The 22,596-nt window shown below is 24.9% G+C and overlaps 1 protein-coding gene and 1 long non-coding RNA gene across 5 annotated transcripts in view; both read left to right on the plus strand.

Moving 5' to 3' along the window:
- The window catches only part of LOC136079774 (uncharacterized), an 81,129-nt gene extending 65,804 nt beyond the window's left edge, over positions 1-15,325 (plus strand). For both annotated transcript variants that reach the window (XM_065796151.1, XM_065796152.1), the window contains 2 exons: positions 13,607-13,882; positions 14,879-15,325. In XM_065796151.1, the coding sequence (XP_065652223.1) occupies positions 13,607-13,882; positions 14,879-15,063 (461 nt within the window). In that variant the 3' untranslated portion in view covers positions 15,064-15,325. The remainder of the gene's footprint in view (positions 1-13,606; positions 13,883-14,878) is intronic.
- A 4,594-nt stretch (positions 15,326-19,919) lies between these two features.
- The window catches only part of LOC136079775 (uncharacterized), a 4,025-nt gene continuing 1,348 nt past the window's right edge, over positions 19,920-22,596 (plus strand). Inside the window, exons 1-4 of one of the 3 annotated variants that reach the window (XR_010638210.1) lie at positions 19,922-21,321; positions 21,442-21,818; positions 22,012-22,108; positions 22,304-22,367. This is a non-coding gene — a long non-coding RNA (uncharacterized LOC136079775). Of the gene's footprint in view, positions 21,322-21,441; positions 21,819-22,011; positions 22,109-22,303; positions 22,368-22,596 lie in introns of those variants that run through there. The other 2 variants (XR_010638209.1, XR_010638208.1) reach the window with 2 other exon arrangements.

Genomic DNA, 22,596 nt, shown 5'->3' on the forward strand with positions numbered 1-22,596 from the left:
TAATTCTATCGTAACCAGCATATTTAATAAATACTGCAAGAAAAATATTATCAGAAAAAGCTGGATTCTGAACCATATATATCTATTCTATCAGACGCATCAAACCACAATGAAATAAAACTTTATCCAGTTTTAGTAAGATATTTCGATATTAAGGACGGTATTCAAATTAGGATTATAAATTTTGATTCAATTGAAGGGGAAACATCAACATTTTTTCTAATCACTTATTTTGAGTTATAACAGATAACAATTTGAATAAGAAAATTTGGCGCTCTTGGCTGAAAACACAAATACTAATTTAGGAGTACGCACCTGTAACGGTTTGAATAATGTGTACACAAAATTACAAAATCTTTTGAAACAAAATTTTTTGGGAATTGATTGTTATACTCATATTATATTAAATGCCATCAAATTCAGCATCAAGTTCAATGTCAATAGATGTAAAAGTAAATATTACAAATATATATTTATACTTCAATCGATTAACAGTACGGATAGGAAGTTTAAAAGAATTCTGTAAAGAGACTGAATTTTAATACAAAAAACTACTTTGTTATTCCAAAGTCAGATGGCTTGCTTTAACTCCAGCATTAGAAAGCGTTTTGCAGTTATATGATCCACTACGTACATATTATTGAAGCCTTGATAAATGTCCTATAACTGTGAAGAAATTCTTTCAAATCGATATGTCAGAACCTATGCTTTATTTTATTCACTGCCAGGCGTCGTTATTTCATAAAATTACTCTACAAATTGAATGAGATAAAATTTTAGCAGCAGAAGTTTGTATTATATTAAACAGTTTCATACTGCAATGTAAATCAAGATTTAATGATAGATTTTTACCACTAATTGTAAGGCATAAACTGACCATTTTGGAAGATTCCATTCCCTGATTTAAAAATGAATTTTTTAAAGACGGTAAAACTTTTTATAAAATTTGCTATGAATAGATTAAAGAATGGATAGTGAACTTTAGAGCATTGAGTTGTTTCAAATGGACCCTTCTAAATAGTAAAATTGAATCGAAAAAAGATTTTTCAGCAGTCAAACTTGAAATGAAGAAAGTAAAAAATATTATTAATAATGACAATTTTCACTTTGAAGAAATTCGAAGAGTAAACTTATGTATATATGAAAAAAAAACTGAAGAAATGGAAATATGAGAAAATAGGACTTAACAAAAGATGGAAAGAAATCTTTTCCTAATTTAAAATAGAGCATATCCTACATGAAAAATTGCAAGTTTTAATAGAAGTTTCATTATGTAGCCCAGGCTCTAATGCTTCTGTTGAAAGGCTATTTTCACGAGGGAATAATTATTAGACCAGTGAGAAGTCGCAACTTTCTGTAATATTATATGCCGTACTAACAATCAAATTTATTATGCAAAATGAAAGTTTTTCGAATGTGGCAACATCATAAAACAAACAACCTCGATTAGCAAAAAAATCTACTCCAAAGAAAAATACGTTTTTAAAAGAAAAGCTTTCTCTTTTTTTCTTCTTTTTTTTCACCTTTGAAATACTTGCAAAGTGTGCTCTTTTTGAACAAAAAATATTAGGTCACCCTATACATATATATGCATATATATATATATATATATATATATATATATATATATATATATATATATATATATATATATATATATATATATATATAATGTACATATATATATATATATATATATATATATAATGTATATATATATATATATATATATATATATATATATATATATATATATATATATATATATATATATATATATATATATATATATATATATATATATATGTATATATATACATATATACACATATGCAAATATATATATATATATATATATATATATATATATATATATATATATATATATATATATATATATATATATATATATATATATATATGATTAACTTATAAGCTATTTTTATTTATGTAAGCATGAAGTATTTGTTTAAAATATCATTAATATAGAATTTCGGCGTAAATAATACGCCATTTTTTTAAAATATCGTTTATTTACGGAATATTTATATTTCACCAGTGATTTTTGTGACGTTATTTGGAACCTTTGATGTTTTCAACCGTTGCACTTCCATTATTAATACTTCCGTGGTAAAATTAAGAGTTTACTATGCCATCGTATTGAATAATTTATTATTTTCTTTATGAAAATTAAAAAGGAATTAACCCAGATGGAACTGAGAATTCATTACAAAATAGTCGTTATTTTTAATATATAGATTATTTTATAATGACATTCAACATATAATACAAGCACTTCACCTTAGTCAAATTAACATGAACGGGAGAGATTATTTATCAAGCTTTAAAAGCGTTTTAATTTTTAAATTGAAAAGTAGTTATATATTTATAATAATTTAATTCAATGCAGAAACTTTCAATAACAATAAAAATTAACGAATTTTTAATATATTTTTTATCAATATAGTTATTAAATTCAACGTCAAAAAACATTTATACAAAAAATACAGACATATCTACAAATGTTACCATACTAGGTTTTAATTTTTAATACTTCAATTTTCAATAATTCATGTGTGTTCACATTTTAATTCCAGCAACCTGTTGTCGATTATTTAAAGATAAGCAAACCTTAAAACATTATATAGAAATAATTGAATATAAATGATATACCATAATAAACTCTGTGAGAAACATTTGTTGCTAAATCTTTACTTCTAAATCTCTATTAAAAATTATGTTATATTATTAGTTCAACATTTAAATATTTAAATGCTATAATAGATAACTTTAATAGATAACTTTACCAACTAAGTGAAACATTCTAAAATTTTTACACACATCAAGAATAAAATGAAAAAAATTCTCACCTTTTTATTTAGTGATAATAAACACGTTAATAGTATTAAAGTTTTAAAATTTGAATTTGAGACCTTGTGCCTGAATGCCACATGTCCAAAGTAGCAAGTTCTATACAAATATAAACAAGCAATATATAAACTTAGTTTTAACTAACATAGAAAAATAAAAAGTAAAAAAAAAATACAATAGTTTCACAACGAATTTGAACTCAGTGTGAAAAAGCATGACAAGTTTTAAAGTAGCAAATTTTAAAAGCATATACAAACTTAATTATACAAGTTACAACATTCCATATATAAACTTTGCTGTAACTAGCCTAAGTAAATAAGAATAAAAAAAATGCAAGTAAACATTTTACATCTGATTTATTTTACAACTAATGAAACTTTCAGTGTGATTTTGCATGCCACGTGTCTACACAAATTGCAAATTATAAAAGCATAAAAACTAGCTCTATGTAAACAAAAATGTAATAAAATAAAATGTTAAATCTATGTTATCAAAAGAAATGTTAACATTTTTAGTTTTACTACTGATTTCAATTTATAATGTAAGTTACTACATGTCACGTTTTAAATAGAAAATTATACAAGAATATATACAAGTCATATTGTCTGTATTATAGAAATAATTGTTCAACTTACCCATTAGTTTATCATATAAAAAATGTGAAGTCGAAATGTGAAGCTATTTAAAAAATGGCAAACTAAACTTTCTGCAATAAACTTTTTATCAACGACTTAAAAGTGGTTTAAAAATAAATGCTTTATCATCTGTTTTATTAAAATCCGTTAATAGTTAATTTTACTCCGTTAATTATATGAGTATTTTTTATGAATTACTTTGTTAATTTAAAGAAAGCAATTCGTTGCTTTTTCCAACAGATTGTTTTTAATGTGTAATCGCATAATTTAAAGCAAAAAGCCCTAAAAAGAGTTTCTGTTATATTGTGCAACTAACGCTAGTATTATGAATTATTGCATATTTGACATTAGCACTTTATCAAATATTTACTAAATTTTGGTACTAAAGAAGATTTGAACAAAAAGAGGCTAATTATTTAAAAATATATAACTTTCAATGAAAGATTAACGAACAAGCTTTTATTTTTGGTTTACAATCTAAGGCAAAAAATGCACTGTAGTTTTTATAAAATAGTTAATAAAATTTTATCATTTGCAACTTTAATAGAAACAAAACTTGCTAAACTCAGCGACTTTAAGTAGCTCCGAGTAATAGTTTATTTGTATCAAAGAAATCATCGTCCTTGCTAATACCAGACACTTTTTTTAACGTTCTTCAAATGTCCAATATTTTTAATTTCTAATTTCAAATGCAGATGTAACAAGCATCGCTTTGAGGTTTCTTGAGAAAAATGTTTGTAAAAACAAGAGATTTGTAATAAAAATAACTTGTAATAAAAAGTTAGCATTTGAAATAACGGAAAATATTTTATTTTTTCCCCAAATCATAGCAAATATTAAAAAAAAATCTAATTATTACAAAAATGAAACACATCAACATTATTAAAGTCAGAAGTTCAAACTGTCGTTGCATACTTAATAAGCGGTCGAACAAAAGTAGTTTACTTTAACTTGAGCATATTAGCATAATTTTGAGCAAATGTCTTCTTCAGCAACCCCATCATTCGATTTGCTTTTAAGGTACAATTCATACTATTTGCCTTGATGTAAAAGCTATCTAATCATTCCATTTCATGTAAGAAAAACTTGTTTAGATATCTTAAATTACTTTTTATTCTTTTAAACCCTTAAGGCTACAATCAATCTAAAGACAATTTTACTTGATTAAGTTAGAAAATAATTGTAAATCTGCTTTAAAGAACACGCTTTAATGATCATTTACGTCAAATTTCTTTTTATGCCATCCACACAATTATTATTTTTTGCTTGTGGTTAAACTTCTTTAAATTTTTATTATTTTGGTAGTTTTATCTAAATCAGGCCTGTCAAAGTGGTGACCACGGGCCACATGTCGTCCGCAAGACCTTTAATGGCGGCCCCCAACATTTTTAGCATTTTATTACATATAGCGGCCTGCAGACATGCATTTCATAAATTTTTTATTAAAAGCAACGAAAATAAATCACAAATGTTTTTTGAGCTCCTTTATTAAAAAAGACATGAAAAGTAAATTAATTTTCTAACTTTTTATTAAAATTAAAACTCTGAAATGAAAACCATAAGAAATTATTAAAAAAATATGAGGATATATTTTAATTTTAACAATCGATATAAGAAAACGAGGCGAGTGAATGTAAAAAAGCAATTGCTTTTACTTAGCGTTTTCGGAGTAATTGTTCAGCTAACCATGAATACAGATTTATTAACGCAAAGCTGAGTAATTGACATAGCAACAGATTTGAGAAGTCAGTTGAAAAAAATCTGCAAATATGTTCAGGCCTTTTCAATTGCTGTTGATGAAAGTACATATGATAAAAATGTTACTCAGTTGTCTGTTTTTATCAGAAGTTGCGATTTAAATAAAAAGCTACAGAAGAACTTCTGGATTCGATTCTAACGCATGGTATAACAAAAAGTGCAGACATTTTTTTGGAGATTGAAAAAGTACTGAACAAGTATATACTTTTAATTACTGTCTTTAGTTACTGATGGAGCACCCGCTATGATTGGTTCAAAGAAGGGTCTTGTTGGTAAAATAAATGTAGAAATTGGAAAAAAGAATTTTTATTGTATCATTTACCAAGAAGTATTATGCGGAAAAACAATTGATTTGGATTATGTAAATAAAAGTATAGCATCTGTTGTCAGCTTTATAAGAGCAAGAGGAATAAATCCTTGTCAGTTTGCTTTATTGTTGAACGATGATAACAGTGAATATGAGAATTTACCATATTACACTGACGCTCGTTGGTCATCATGTCACAAGTACTCAAAGCATTTATTCATCTAAAAACTAAAATAATTCAATTTTCGAAAACAAAAGGGCAAGATATTTCAGAAATAAAAAATACCAAGTTTCTTTAAGATTTATCTATTCTAGTTAATATCACAAAACACCTGAATGATCTGAACATTATTTTTCAAGCAAAAAACAAATTGGTCAGAACAATATTTGATAATGTCAGACCTTTTTAAACCAAACTTTTACTCTGGGAACGCCAAAGTGAACAAAAAATTTGGTACATTTTGAGACGTGCAAGTCTATGAAGCTGCAAGACCCAAGTTTTATGTTCAGCGGCTACTCAAATATGATGAACAATATAAACAAGATTTTGAAGTAAAGTTTCAAGATGTCAAAAAGTGTGAGCTATAGTTTGCTTTGTTCACCTCACCATTCAACTTTGATATTGAAAAGTGGACGAAGATCTGCAAATGGAATTAGTTGAGCTTCAGTGTGACTCTGTTCTCAAACAAAAACTTACTGATGTTGGTGTATCCAAGTTTTGTTCATTTTTACGACAACATTAATTTCCCAAGACGATTCAATTTGCTTGTCAAATATGTGCAATATTTGGCAGTACTTATCTTTATGAGCAACTTTTTTCACACAAGAAACGAAATAAAACCCCTGAGAGGTCTAGGCTTACTGATTTACATTTGTCTTCCGAGATGAAAGTGATAGCTAGCCAAGACATAAAACCAAACCTTATTAAGCTTTCAGCGAATAAAAGACGTCAAACTTCTGGAAAATCCAAAATTTTTTAATAATGTTTGTTATTATTATTACAAAATAGTTATTGTGTGAAATAAATACTGCAAAATTAAACTTCTCTACTTTTTTTAATAGTATTGCAGTGATTTTAAATATAGTTTTAATCTTGTTTACTTCACATTAAACCTAAGAAAAAGGACAGTTTGTACTGTAGAGTTACACTTCATTTATCAGAAAAATAAGTTTTAGCTTGAGCGGTTCTCACAACATTTCCTTAAGCTAAAGAGGCCCCAATACCAAAATACGTATGACATGCCTGATCTAAAACAACAATGTTAGTAGTAGGATGGCTCTTTTACTTACTTTTTTTATTTACAGAGTTAATTTTTATCAAAAAGTAAATTACGCAAGTAAATTTAAACCTTTGAAGAAAATTTACATTTCCGTATAGGTAATTAATTTTTTGAAAACGACTCTTACTATATAATGTAAGTTTTTTTACATTCAAATGTAAGTTATGTAAAAGAAGATTACTCAAAAAGTAATTTCTTTTACATGTAAAAATTAGTCACATTAATAGAGTATTTACTTTTACATTTAAAAGTTAATTACTTTTAAAAAATACATTACATAAATTAAAAGTTTCTTTACCAGTAAAAACATTTACCAATAAAAGCAACTAATTAAAAAAAAGTTATATTAAAAAAAAACTTGTATATGCAAGTAAATTACATGAAAGTAATATTTTACCAAATGTAAATTATATTTACAAATAAAATATTATTTTTTAAGTAGGAATTTTATATATTAAAAGTAATAACAAACCTTTATCAAAAAAATATTAAATAAAACAAAAAATTTAAGTTACATAAGCTTACATTTTATGTAATTTGTAAAGTAAAATAAAAGTAATATATATAATAATAAGTAAGTAAATTTACTTACATTCTACAATAACTTTGACAGGATCTTAAAAGAAGTAAAGCTTATAATTCATTTAAAGCTGAACCATGGCACTAAAAAGGTTCATATACCGATGAGAAACTCAGAAAGGGTAGACTACTTGAAAGACAAATTTGTCTTAATTGTTAGCTCTTTTAACAGGTTTTTTGCGTGATAGTTTTTATTATTAAAAACAAAGGAGGAATAGTTTAAGTCTTATGAGTACGTAACTATTGATAATATTATAAGTTAATTCTAATCGGTTTGGTGAAAAAAGGAATTGTCACATTTTCAAATTATGAAACCTTTTCACTTTGTTTTTGACGTGTTATAATACCACGCAATACTTCTATTTAAATCAATTTAAAAATAAATTTCGTATTTTGTGTAATTTATATTTTCATGGATAAGATTTTTTTAAACCATTTTATTTATATGTTAAAAAAATAAAATTATTCAAAATTTCTGTTATTTATGCAATATTTCTTCTGCTTTAGTATCTTATTTTCGAAAAAGATTTCTCTTTGTTTTTAATAACATACTAAAACAGGAGATTTTGGTATTTTAGCTATCAATATATTAATTTTTTAGGTATATTTCCAAAAAATACAAAACTATATAACTGTCAGCTGAAATGAACTTTTTAAACTCAAACTTCAGAAAAACACATGATCATCAATTTTTAACGACAATTTTTTAATGACTTTATTATGTACGATTATTTTGGGGCTTGCCAATAAGACTATTTTGGTTTTCTGCTTGCTTCCGCCATATGTATATTTTACAAAAGAAAAGTAATCATTTGTAACGGCAAATTTTGAAAAATAAAAAGTTATAAAAGTTAAAATGCAGTCATTGCATCAAAGATTATCTTTTTGAAATAAATAAAAACAATAATCAATGACAAAATTAAATTTGAAAAAAAGATAAATTTGATAATATTGTTTAAAAAATACAAATAATCTTGTGGACTAAAATCACTTATAAAAACTTATTCTTCTTCGTTATTCTTCGACAAATTTTAACGATAAAGTCCGCACCATTTGATTTCTTATTTACGAAAACAGGTTTAAATTAATTTTTGCTTCAAACTTTTGAATGAGGAACAGAATTTGATTGTCAGACGAACTGATAACTTAATTAAAGATCATACTTTAAATTCCTTAAGTAACTATGGAGGTTGCTCAAAATTTATATAGTCAAAATTTATGAACACAAAGATATTATTGCATGACATTAAAGACTTCTTAATGAACTTAAATTTTGTTTAAAATGTTACAAAAAATAAATATATAAATATTAAAAACTCGTTGTTTTCACACTAATAGCATGAAAGGAGGAAAAAAAATAAAAAACTTGATTTTATTTCATCTATATGACGAAACAACATCAAGACACCTTTCTTTACAATTGATCAATGATTTTAAATTTAAAAGTGTGCTTTTTTGAACCACCCCACAAAATTTGCTATATTAAATAACTTAAAATAAGCGGCTGTTGTGGTGATAAAAAGTTATAAATTTTTTTAAATACTTTTAAGTTTTTAACTTGAATTTTTTTTTAAATAACCTTAATGTTGTTTAAATCAGTTACTAAAAAAATTTTTTTGAAAAGAGTATCTGGTGTATTATTCTTGCTTTGGAAATGGCGTTGTATTTTGTCTTCTTTTATTTAGCTTGGACGTTGTAAAACAAGTGTTTAAAACTAATAGTTTATAACTTTATTCTTAAGTCTAAATTAAATTCTTCATGAAATATTTTTCTCCATCAAATTCGTTAATATTAGTCTTTGTTCTCTGATATTCTAAAATTGAAAGAAATGGTTCAAAATTGCCGCTATTTTGTATCATACGTCATCGTAGCGGCGTATAACTTTTTTTTTCCTTCTATCAAACACTTAAGCTCAAGTTGATTGCACATTTTTATTACTTCGTTGATAATTAGGTCGGATTGTTTATGAGTCTGATCAACAAATTTAAGTTGTTTCGAATGAGGATGGTAAATACATCATCAATATTAAAGAAGGAATGTAGGTAGTTTTTACAGTACTTTGATATATTAAAAAGGAATTTTAATGCTGACCTTCCTACAGCGTCCAATTTATTAAGAAGTGAATTATTATAGCAACAAATTTCTAAGCCGTATGATAAATTCGGCAGAACCAGAGATTTGAGCAAATGTCCTATAGTTTAATGGTTAACAAAAAAAAAATACCAGATTTTATAAGAGCTTTTGAGATTAATTGCATGTTTTTTAAATATTATATTCACGTATGTTTGCTTCATAAATAACTTTTTTTACATATAAAAAGTAAATTACATTTTGATGTAAATTCTTAACATAATTATAACCAAAATTACTTTCAAAGCGAATAACTTTACTCGACTTACCATTATAAGTAAGTTATATTTACAAGTAAATGAAAAAATACAAATAACCGATACTTGTAAAGGTAAATTGCTTTTTCAAGTAACAGTTACTCATTAAAAAAATTAACTTAAGATAATAGGTTTTACATGTTATATAATTTACGTAAAAAAAAACGAAATGTATCTTATGAAAAGTAATTTACGCTTAAAAGTAATTCGCGTTTTTACATCAAAATAAGTAAAAGTGCCATTCCTAGTTAAGTTGCTACAAAGCTATGATATGTAGCTATCAAATTATTACGGACTTATCGTTATGTTTTAGTCAGCTAAATACCTTGGATCTGTTGCTATTGATATATCGTAATACTATTGTCATTCACAAAGCTGCCATATATAGCCATCAACTAGTTACATATTTGTTAACATGTTGTAGCAAGCTACAATGATACGATACGTAGCTAACAAAATTGTAGTATTATTGATAGTTACAAAGCTAAATCATGTCGCTAGATAGCAATATATTGTAATAATATGAAATGTTACAAGTTCAATTATTTCATAAATATACTAAAGCCAGTACTAAAAGATAAAGGAAAAGCGTAAAAGACCGCATAAAACAATAATGTGGGAAATATTGCATAAAAATTTCTATAAAGATGGTTATTTGCTAGCTCGTCGTTAAATCATTTTTTACCGATTTTGGTTAAAATTATATGAAACCAGTAAAGTAGCTTCATGATTTAAAAAAGACTTACTCACTTTTTGAAATATTTCTACAAGACAATAGAATATACTTAATAAAAGCTGAATACAGTGGCAATAAGAAAATATTGTAATAATTCTAATTTTTTTAAAATAAATAGTTTCAGAACAATTTCAACAACTAAACGATGTCAATATATTGTCTGCATATCTGTTGCACGACACAAAAAAAATATTTAGACGCTGCATTTATTAAAAATAAAATCTAGTTTGGTTTATAAACAGTATCGTCTATTTGCTATCAAAAAATAAAACAAACAAAAAACTTTGAGATAATTTCAAAATTTATTTTTTTCATCGAAATTAAAATAACATATAAATATATATATATATATATATATATATATATATATATATATATATATATAAATTAGTAAAAAACACTTATCTAACCTTTTTTCCTCTACTTTAAGTTTCACCATTGCTCAATCATAAGAAAGAGGTACTAAATCTCAAAAAAAAAAAGACGAATTATTGCATATCAATGTGAATTCGAACCATCCTCCTCAAATTCTAAAACAAATTCCAATTTTAATTAACAATAAGCTAAATAAAAACTCTTCTAATGAAAAAAACTTTAACTCCTCTAAACGTGTTTATGAAGATGCCTTTTAAAAAAGTGGCTTTCAAAATTTCGAGCTAAAATTCGAAAAGAAAAATGCTAAAAAGCGTAATAGAAATAGAAACATAATTTGGTTCAACGTACAGCAAAAATGTTTAAAAAAATGTAGATAAAATTTTTCTAAATTACTAGACAAACCTTTTCCTTCCTCTAATAAATTACATACGAGTTTTAACAGAAATACCATTAAAGTAAGTTATAGTTGTACAAAAAATTTAGAAAGAATTATAAAAGGTCACAACTACGCGTTAATTAAAAAAATATAAAAGAAAAAAACACTGATTATTGTAATTGTAAACAAAATATAGATTGCCCTCTAAATGGAAAATGCCTTTGAAAAAATGTAACTTACAAGTGCATTGTTTTCTCACAAAATAACCCTGATAATCAATATATTGGCTTAACCGAGGGGAATGGAAAAAACGTTATGCCAACCACATACAATCGTTTAAACATAAAAAAAATAATTCAAAAGAGACCATGCTGTCAAAATTTATTTGGGATTTAAAAGAAAAAAATAAAATTTTTTATGTACGATGGTCTATTCTAAAACCTGCCCCTGCGCATAATAACATTTCCAAAAATTGTATGCTATGTTTACAAGAAAAACTTGAAATAATTACTCATTTAAATCAGGAAAATTTATTAAATAAAAAATCTGAACTAATTTCTAAATGTAGGCACGAAAATAAATACCTCTTAAAAAATTAAAAAAACAAATGACCAAAATTTACTATCCCATTCTAATGAAATTTATTTAATAATTACTTTCTGTAACTTCCCGTTAACCAAAAAAAAATAGTAGTTAAAATTTTCTCTTATAATAATCTATAAATTCCTGTAAAATATTTTTTACTATGAATTGAATTTTTTTTGAGATTTAGTAACTCTTCCTGATGATCCAGCAATGGTGGAACTTATAGTAGAAGATAAAAGTTAGATAAGTGTATTTTACTAATTTATATATATATATATATATATATATATATATATATATATATATATATATATATATATATATATATATATATATATATATATATATATATATATATATATATATAAATATATATGTATATTGTTTGATAATTTACCTCCTTAAGGCCATGAAAGCCACTGCAGCCGAACAAGGTACTTCAGTTGTGTTTATAACCTTTCTTGTTTATTATAACTGCAAAACTCAAACCGTAGCGAACAAGGCTGCTGCGCGGAGAAATTTAGTTGAGAGCGGTACTATCACGGACATAATGGAAAGCGTCTCGCTTATAAGGCTAGCGCTTTACTACCACACCTCTACCGCATGTTTTTAACATAGCGCCAAACCAAATCATACAATAAGTATGTTGAAAAAAGATAATTGGATCCAAAGTTTAAGGTTTCGACTAAAGTCAATAATAAACAAACGAAAATATGTATGTTTAAACAGATAATAAAAAGTGATGCTAAAAAGCTAATAAATGAAAAATAATAATAATAGCAGTTTAAATATAAAATTTTAGATATAAAAAGAAAAAACAGTAAAAATATAAAGCAAATAAAAAGTAAAAATTATAAGCAAGTGATAGATATGCTAAATAAAAATTTGATTAAAGTAGAAACTCCAAATAAGTATCGTCATTTTAAAGAAAATTGCAACCATGAAATTTTCTGCAAATCTGATTAAACAAGGTTGCAATTGACTCAAGTGATTTTCCGATCGATCAGGAATCTGCTCCTTTTTGTAATAATCAATATCAGTCTTTTGTTGGATAGTTTGAACGATGTGAGACTGACTGCAACCAAATTTGGCTGCCAATTTAGATTTGAAATCCTTACTTGGCCAACAATGCACTTTTTTAAGATGCCTAATTTTGTTTTCATCAAAGTTTTGGTTTCTCGACTTTTTCCTATGGGATAACTAGATAACAAACCACTTTCTCACATTAAAGTGCATCGATGCACTGGGGCTATTAGATTATTTTCATCCATAAAATAATCCACGATTGATTTCCTCGAATAACCTAAATGCAATTTGCACAAGATTTGAAACAAGAATATGAATATTGGTGCTCAAAAAAAATATAGAAGCCAAAAATACCGCATTTAAAAATATACGCTTGTTTAAAAGTTATAAACTTTCAAACTTAGCTTTAATAACTAGTGATCGCCCGTTATTTATTTTATACAAGTTTAAATTGTGAATAACTTTTTTCAACGTCTTTCTATTTACTATACTTATTATTTATATAATTTGTTCTATCTTATAAATACTACCTAACATGTATTTGTTTTTAAAAGTTACGCTCTAAATGTATTTCAAATGTCTTATAAACGTCTTCTAAATATTCTTACGTAAGGAACGTTTGAAAATAATACATTATAATTTATCTTGCATATTAAAATCTAGGAATTCGAAAACTTTTTAATTCTTATAGGAGTGTGGATTCCAATGATGACTCGTTTTGCCGATTGGGATTTTGGTTTTTGGAATAGAAGTTTTGAAGATTATGAGAATGGCTTTGGTCTGGTAAATCAACAATGGATTGGTTTAAAAAAAATTAATCAAATTACAAGCGCTTTTTTTACAGACATGAGGGTCGATTATTTTCTCAGAAAAGATCTAGCGTTTAGTACTTTATACTATAATATCCTTGTTGATTCAAGTGATGCTAACTACATGTTTAGTTACGAAAAGTATGATTCAAGAGAATGTATGTTTTTTGCTTATTATATATATATATATATATATATATATATATATATATATATATATATATATATATATATAAATATATATATATATATATATATATACATATATATATATATATATATATATATATATATATATATATATATATATATATATATATAAATATATATATATATATATATATATATATATATATATATATATACATATATATATATTTATATATTTGTATATATAAATATATATATATATATATATATTTGTATATATAAATATATATATATATATATATATTTATATATATATATATATATATACGAATATATATATATATATATATATATATATATATATATATATATATATATATATATATATATATATATACATATATATACATATATATATTTAAATAACTTTGGTCAAGTGTGCTCAACGTTCTTAATAGTGCAATTATATATAAGTATTATATATAAATCATATACAATTAAATAAAAATCACTTTACAAAAATTTTTTTTCATTTTACAGTGTGTTTTATCAACAAATCTTATTCAGAAAAAAAATTTTTTTTCTGATGAATCTTTGATGATGAAACACATTGTAAAGTAAAAAAAAATTTGTGTAAAGTAATTTTCTACTAATATATATATATATATATATATATATATATATATATATATATATATATATATATTATATACATATATATATATATATATATATATATATATATATATATATATACATATATATATATATATATATATATATATATATATATATATATACATATATATATATATATATATATATTTATAAATATGTATATACATATATATGTATATACATATATATATATATATATATATATATATATATATATATATATATATATATATATATATATATATATATATATATATATATATATATATATTCATATATATATATATATTCATATATATATATATATATATATTGGATATATATAGCATTGGAACCAGATTTATTGAACGCGAACCTCACAACATTCAAAAGTTGCAGTAATTGGTGGACCTCAAATTGCAACCAAAATATTAGTCCTACCGCATCTAACTATATTTCATATGGATCAACAGAAAACTTACTTTCTATACAGTTTCTTTTGCGTACAAATGAATGCAAAGTCTGTAAATAAAAACTTACGTTATCGCTAATGCTTTTGTAAATGGTTGTTTATGAATGGCTATTAACGAACGAACATGCAATGCTGTTCCGTAAAAATAATATAAAACGTTGTGTAATATAAACTTGAACTGTTAAATAATTTATTGCACTTTTATTTTTATATATAATAAGTTCACCCGTTTTCTATATTCTTTTATGTAAATATCATATAAACCATTATTTTGTGTTTTATAATACAATAAGTTGTTGATTTAAACAGAGTTTATTGTTTAGTTTTTTTTTTTCATTCAATTATTGATAATTTGCTTAAACAGAAATTAGGTAAAATAAATTAGCAAATTATTTTATCTGAAGTTTAATTATCCATTAATCAAAACACTTTAAAAAAAAGTATTTCGCGTTAATTATTTTTAGGTTTTAAGTCTCATTTTAAACTTAGCCCTCCCTACCTCCCTCCTTCCTTAGGAAACAACAGGGCGAATAGAATAATTATAATTCAAAATAAATTTTTCTTTAGGAAGATATTATTTGATAATTAATTTTTTTACGTCGACAACAATTCGAGTTTTTAGGAAAATTATATTTGTTTTGACGACTTTTTGAAAACAACACGATATTATAAAGCAAAGTCTCGGTTGTTTTTTTTGCTTCGAGGATTGGGACTAGGTAGTTGCCCTCCCATTCTATAAAAAAATTTAACCAAATTTTGGCATCGCAATTATTAATAGAATTAGTAACTGTGCAAAACCATTAAGTGAGATTCATATTCTATCCACCAAACTCAACATATCTAATCCAAGCGCCTGAAAGAGATCCTTTAGAGTATGAAAGTGACAAGACTGTTTGGACTTCTTTGGCACCTAAAAAACGACTAAATATGTATGCATATATATATATATATATATATATATATATATATATATATATATATATATATATATATATATATATATATATATATATATATATATATACATATATATATATATATATATATATATATATATATATATATATATATATATATATATATATAGATATATATATATATATATATATATATATAAATATATATATATATATATATATATATAGATATATATATAAATATATATATATATATATATATATATATATATATATATATATATATATATATATATATATATATATATATATGTATATATGTGTATATATATATATATGTATATATGTGTATATATATATATATATATATTTATATATAAATATAGATATATATATAAATATATATATATATATATATATATATATATATATATATATATATATATATATATATATACATATATATGTATATATATATATATATATATGTATATATGTGTATTTATATATATGTATATATGTGTATATATGTATATATGTGTATATATATATATATATATATATATATATATATACATGTATATGTATATATACATATATATATATATATATATATATATATATATATATACATATATATATACATATATATATATATATATATACATATATATATACATATATATATACATATATATATACATATATATATATACATATATATACACATATATATATATATATATATATATATATATATATATACTTATATATATACATATAGATCTATAGATATATAGATATCTATATATATATATATATATATCTATATATAGATATATATATTTGTATACATATAAAATAGATATATATTTTATATATGAAAAATAATCCCTTACGTTAATGTTTAGACTTAATGCGTTATGCGTTTTTCCATTTGTTTAGAGTCTTGTAAAATGAAGAACCATATTATTGCGGTTGCATTTACCGAGTTTAACCCCATGATAAGCTAGTCAACCTGACCTATGTTGGTCAAGTTGACTAGCTTATCATGGGGTTAAACTCGGTAAATGCAAACGCAATAATATGGTGTTTAATTTTACAAGACTCTAAACAAATGGAAAAACGGTGTTATTAGGCGTGTCAAGGAAACTACCAGGTTGCTTAAGAAAATCAGACTAAGACAGGAGTTTACAAATCTTTGGCTAAAGAGTGTTTTTGTGACTGGACCAAGTCTGTAAGGAGTTAGAGATGCTCTTTATTGACAATCGAGACTCTGTTGGAATAGTCTCCTATGGTGTTGCTAGTAAAGAAGATAAAATTGGTTTTAAAGCTTTTGCCCTTTGTCTGGACTGTGGAGCTGTAAATAGGTTAAGCATTGTTTTTAGTTGTGTTAAAATTATAAAACTCCGAGTCTTTGTTCATCACCTGCATCGTTCCCTACAGATCCGGAACAAAATGGCAGAAGATGTTGTCTAGTGAAACCCAAAACCCTCCTCCACACTCTTTGTCAAAGCAATGAGGTTCAATACATTTGGAGAACAAAGATGTTTTCTTAGAGATGTGTGACTTTTCAATGTTTAGGCTCTATCTACAAGATTGGATGAATTTTTGATCTACTACAAGCTAATGGAGACTATAAATAATTTAAAAGTTGTCACCTTTCTTAGTGAAATGACTGACGCTACTACTAGTTGCAGCATCTGCGATCTGACTAACTTCATCCTGAATGGCCTGCAAAAAATGTATACAGTTGCTGTAGATCTTCCGGATATTGTATTTAATAATGGCCTGTTAAGCCTTTGCTTGTAAATTAAGAATATGGAGTGTTTTTCTAAAATCCAGGCTACAGACTAAATTTTAAAAATTGGATGGCAAGAGTATGAGTATGAGATAAGAACTACTTAAACTTACTTAAGAGTATGAGATAAGAACTTATTAAACTTAGAATAAAAAAGTTGCATTGAGGGTGTTGACATATGATATCATAAATAAAAATTCATATGCCCCAGATAATACAAATGATGTTGGCACACAGTCTAAGGTTGTCAAAGTAAAGACTATTGTAGCTGGATCCTTGTTGAAGAAGCTAATGGAGTCCTCCAAATAAGTGTCCAAATAAGTGTTCAAGCACAACATGGATCACTACCAAAAAAAGCTTTTCAGGCCCACGACAAACTTAGATCTTATGATAAAGAATCTTTGCAGCTACAATCCTAAAATGTCTAAATAAGCTGGAGTTAGGAAAAGGTCAAAAACACCAGTCTAAGGTTAAGGAGTTCTTGATGTACTTGTGTGTATTATTTACGTCTATATAAATAGGTTCTTATTTGTAAACAAGAAAATTATTATAAGAAAGATCAATTTTTATGTACGTTATATGTTTTTGTTCGCAATATTAAAGTAATCAAAATAAAAAAAAAGAAATAAAAATAAAAAACATATCGTTGGAAAAATCATCACTGCATCTAAAATAATCAGCTGCGTCGTTTTAAATACCCCAAGAGCCAAATATGCTCAGATTTATATTCTCGGACCTCAAATGGCTATACTTTGACATAAAACATGTCCCATATGAATGAAAAATCATTGGGACATTTCAGGACCACTCATGACCAGCCCTATAAGGATTGCATGAGTAGTAAAGACCTCTCCTAAAACAAAATATACCCATGTTAAAATCCTCCAACCTCAATTACCTATATTTAAACAAAAAAATCCCAATTGAAAAATCAATCAAACATCCCGGGATCACCCTTAAACACCCTTAAAACTACTACTTGAGTAGTAATGACTACTCCTAAAAACCAAAGATACCCAGATTTATATTTTACATTCTCAATTATTTATATTAAGACAATTGAGATTGTAAAATTTAAATATTAAAAATGTCCAATATAGTTGAAAAACCATCAAGAAATCCTATGACCACCCTTGGCATTCCATCAATTAACCTTTTTTATAATTGTGACCACTTCTGAAGTCCAAACATGCCCAGGCTGGAGTTTTTTGACATTTAGCTTTATTTTTACATAGCGAATGTTTCATCTAATAAAAAACCATTGCAATATTTCATGCTCATGATTTGCAACACCTAAAATAAAAATGACATAAAAATGAGCCTGGAAAGGAACTCCTTAATTCTAAAAACTGCTGTGAACATTTATCATACGCCAATATTTAAGTCATAAATAGTTTGGCCGTTTTTAAACAGTTTTGGCCATGTGTTCTGGCCTCTGTGCTGCGGTTACTAATTATACCGGAGAAAAATCCCCTTCAACTTTAAATAGTAAAGAATTGCCCCAGATTTCATTGTGGGCAGAAATGTCTATACGCCATAACAGTTTTTTAAATTTCCTGAGTGTATGTATGTATAAATGTATGTGCATGGAAAAATCAAAAATATTTTATTAAATTAAATTTAATGGAAAACCCTGACATTACATTTTATTTTGCATAAACAAAAAATTAGTTTTAATACAAACCTTTTTTAGAACAAGGGTTCTTAACGTAATATAAAAATATCACAGTTAATTTGAAAATTATGCATAATTCATTACTAAGTTTGTTTCTGAATAAATATTACACAATCAAACGTTGTTCACAACTTGGTAAATATTTGTACTCAGGAAAAGATGGTTGAGTAAATATTCACAGCTCCCCTCCTTAAACACCCTTCCTTAAACACATATTTCTACCTTCCAACATAGTTCTAAATTTATTATATTAAACTTATTTTACTCAGGGCTAAACATTTTTCAATTGCATAAATTCTTTAAATATTTACTTGTTCTAGAAAGTCTCAAATTTGGCCACGAGTAGCTAATTAGTCTTATTAATTAAATTAGGGAACAGTTGTGGATTTTTTTTCAAATGTTAAACCATCAAAAAATAAGACGTAGTTGAAGAAACTGCCTGCTAGGTACTGTTTTTTTTTACCAGGAGTTTCTTGGCTACCTTAAAAGTCTTAATTTTTATTGTTATAAAGAGCATAGAAGTATCCCAGTCGGCATAACTAGTATTGTAAATACTCGGAGTATTGATCACGTATAACATACCGCCATTGATACCAGAAAAATGCGCATTTAGTTTTAAGTTTCGAACTCGAGTTCAATACCACTTATTTATCAAAAATACGTATTTATAATATTTGATCAAAATTGGATATGATATCGAACCCAATTTTGATCAAATATTAACAAAAAATGGAAAAACGAAAATCTTTGCTTTTAAAGCGCATGCTTAATCTAAAATTGCGAAAACAAAATCTAAATTAAAAAGGTCTCTCTCGAGAAATTTAGTAAATTATCTCTAGTACAGTTACAGTGCTTTATTGCACTAAAAGAGTTACTAAAACTTTATCATAAAAATATTTATTACTACTTTTAAATTTATTAATTTAGTTTAATGAAGTCCTAAATTAATATAGTTCAAATATATTTTAAATCCTATCATTTCATACCTTGCTTATGTTGATTATTATTTTATTGACATTTCTGTTATGCTATTATCTTTTTTTGTTCTGTTTTAGAAAATTTAGAAAAATAAGTTAAAATTTTGAGCCAACACTGACATTTTAATTGTTGCTAAACGTTAAATTTTGTTATTAGGATTGCAGTTCTTTTATCTGTTTTTTTGTTCTTTATTCAATAAGTATTTGACTTAAATTAAATATGATATATTTTATTACGAGATATATGTCTTTATATATAAATTAATATGAATCTTTTTAGATTTTTTAATGTTATTTTTAAATTTTTTGTTCACGCAATTCAATTTATATATGTTTATAGTTTGCATATTTGTTTATATTATGTTCAAAATTAAAACGTTTTTGATAAATATATGTATGTGGTAATATGTGTTATATAATTGTTTTCTAAATGTATTTTTAAAGTAGTATAAAATGTATCTATTGTGTATATAAATATTATAAGAGGTGTTTATATATGTTTCATAAATTTAAATAAATATATTGTGTTTAATAGTTAGTATATATGTTTATATTATGTTGTTTCCATGTTTTCAAAGTTTAAGTAAAGTCTTTGATTAGAAAAGATCACAATTTGTAAGATTCTTTTACATTCATTTATTCAGTTATAGTAATAGTAAGATTACTGGTAATATGTTTAATGGTAATAGTTAAATTGAAATAGATAGTATTAGGCTCAACGAAGTTATTAATGTAAATGCTTTTGCATTTACATTAATAACTTCGTTGAGCCTACTTGCAGGCAACTTTAAAATAGTAGTCAAATGAAAAAAAATAGATCTAGGCAGGATGAAATTAATAATTGTTGAAATGCTAGAAATGTTGCTCGGCTAGCAGAAAACTTGACAGAATTCAGTGTCAAGCAGTGTTAATGTCTGTTAATTTGGTTTTACTTTAGAACAAAGCAAAGTATGAGTTTAACTATTTATAGTATCAATTAACACTTTTAAATTTAAATAATTTTAATTTTTTTATAATTTTTAACATAGTTATGTTCTTTTTTTCATTTTTAGTTTGTCTTCTCTCTAGTTTGTCTTCCCTTTGTCGTACGACGATGTACCAACATGAATTGTTTTCTAAAAGCTAACATGAAATAACAATATTTAACAACTACTACTCTCTTATCATGACATCTTATCTCTATCTGATATTTTGATTTGCGATTCATATATGATGTTTTTCTTTATATTTACTTATCCATTACATTTTTTCATTTCAGATTTATCATATGATGGATTTATGCAATATAAAAGAACAAATATATGTAAATCTTTATGAATTTTTTAAAAACATCTTCTAATAATTAGTCCAGTCAACGTTCAAACTTCAATTTTGCATATGTCATCTTTAAGTAGTTTCTAGGCTTTTCTAAATGTGTTTCTTATTCACATGGTTTTGCAAGCAAGGTATGCAAGCAAATTTGAGCTGAAAATTTTTTTTTTAGCCTTTAAGGAGAATTGGTGTTACACTTTTTAAATTTAATTTGTTTAAATATAGTAGTTTTAACAAATAAATGTTTGTTTGTTCTTTGTTTTTTTACTTATTTGTTTTCTTAAGAACTTGGCAACTTCTATTAAGTAAGTTTTTTTTTCTTTTTAGTGCAATTGGAAAGAGCTGAAAGTTATTTTTTAGAGCAATTGAAAAGAACTGAAGTGTTGTTTAGTTACTTCACACGGTATAACTGATCCTGATTTGAGTAAGTTTACTATTTTGTTTTATTTTATATTGGATTTATTTGAGATTTGGTTTATGTTATATTAGATATATATTTTATGTATTTAACATGGAAAACTGACTGTAATTTGTTGACACAAAAGTTTATAAACATAAATCTGCCAATCTTTCAGTATATTTTATATTTCTCTGTATCTATATAAATATTCTTTCTTAGAAAAAATAACAGACTAGAAAAAATAAATAAATTCCTTTTGAAAGTAGTTGAAAAAATGATGATGTTTTTTCCATATTTCATTGTGTAAAGTGTAATACCACTTTTTAAAGGTATGTGAATAGATATATATAGGGTTGCCAGATGTCCCGATTTTACGAAGGAGAACTAAGTAAAAAAAATATTTTTACATATTTGGCGCAGAATTCTCCTTCGTAAAATCGGGACATCTGGCGACCCTTAACAGATAGGGGAACATGGGGCAAGATGACAACTGTTTCGAAAAACGCCTGTAT

The sequence above is a fragment of the Hydra vulgaris genome, chromosome 04 (assembly GCF_038396675.1).
Source record: "Hydra vulgaris chromosome 04, alternate assembly HydraT2T_AEP".
NCBI classification, from domain to species: domain Eukaryota; kingdom Metazoa; phylum Cnidaria; class Hydrozoa; order Anthoathecata; family Hydridae; genus Hydra; species Hydra vulgaris.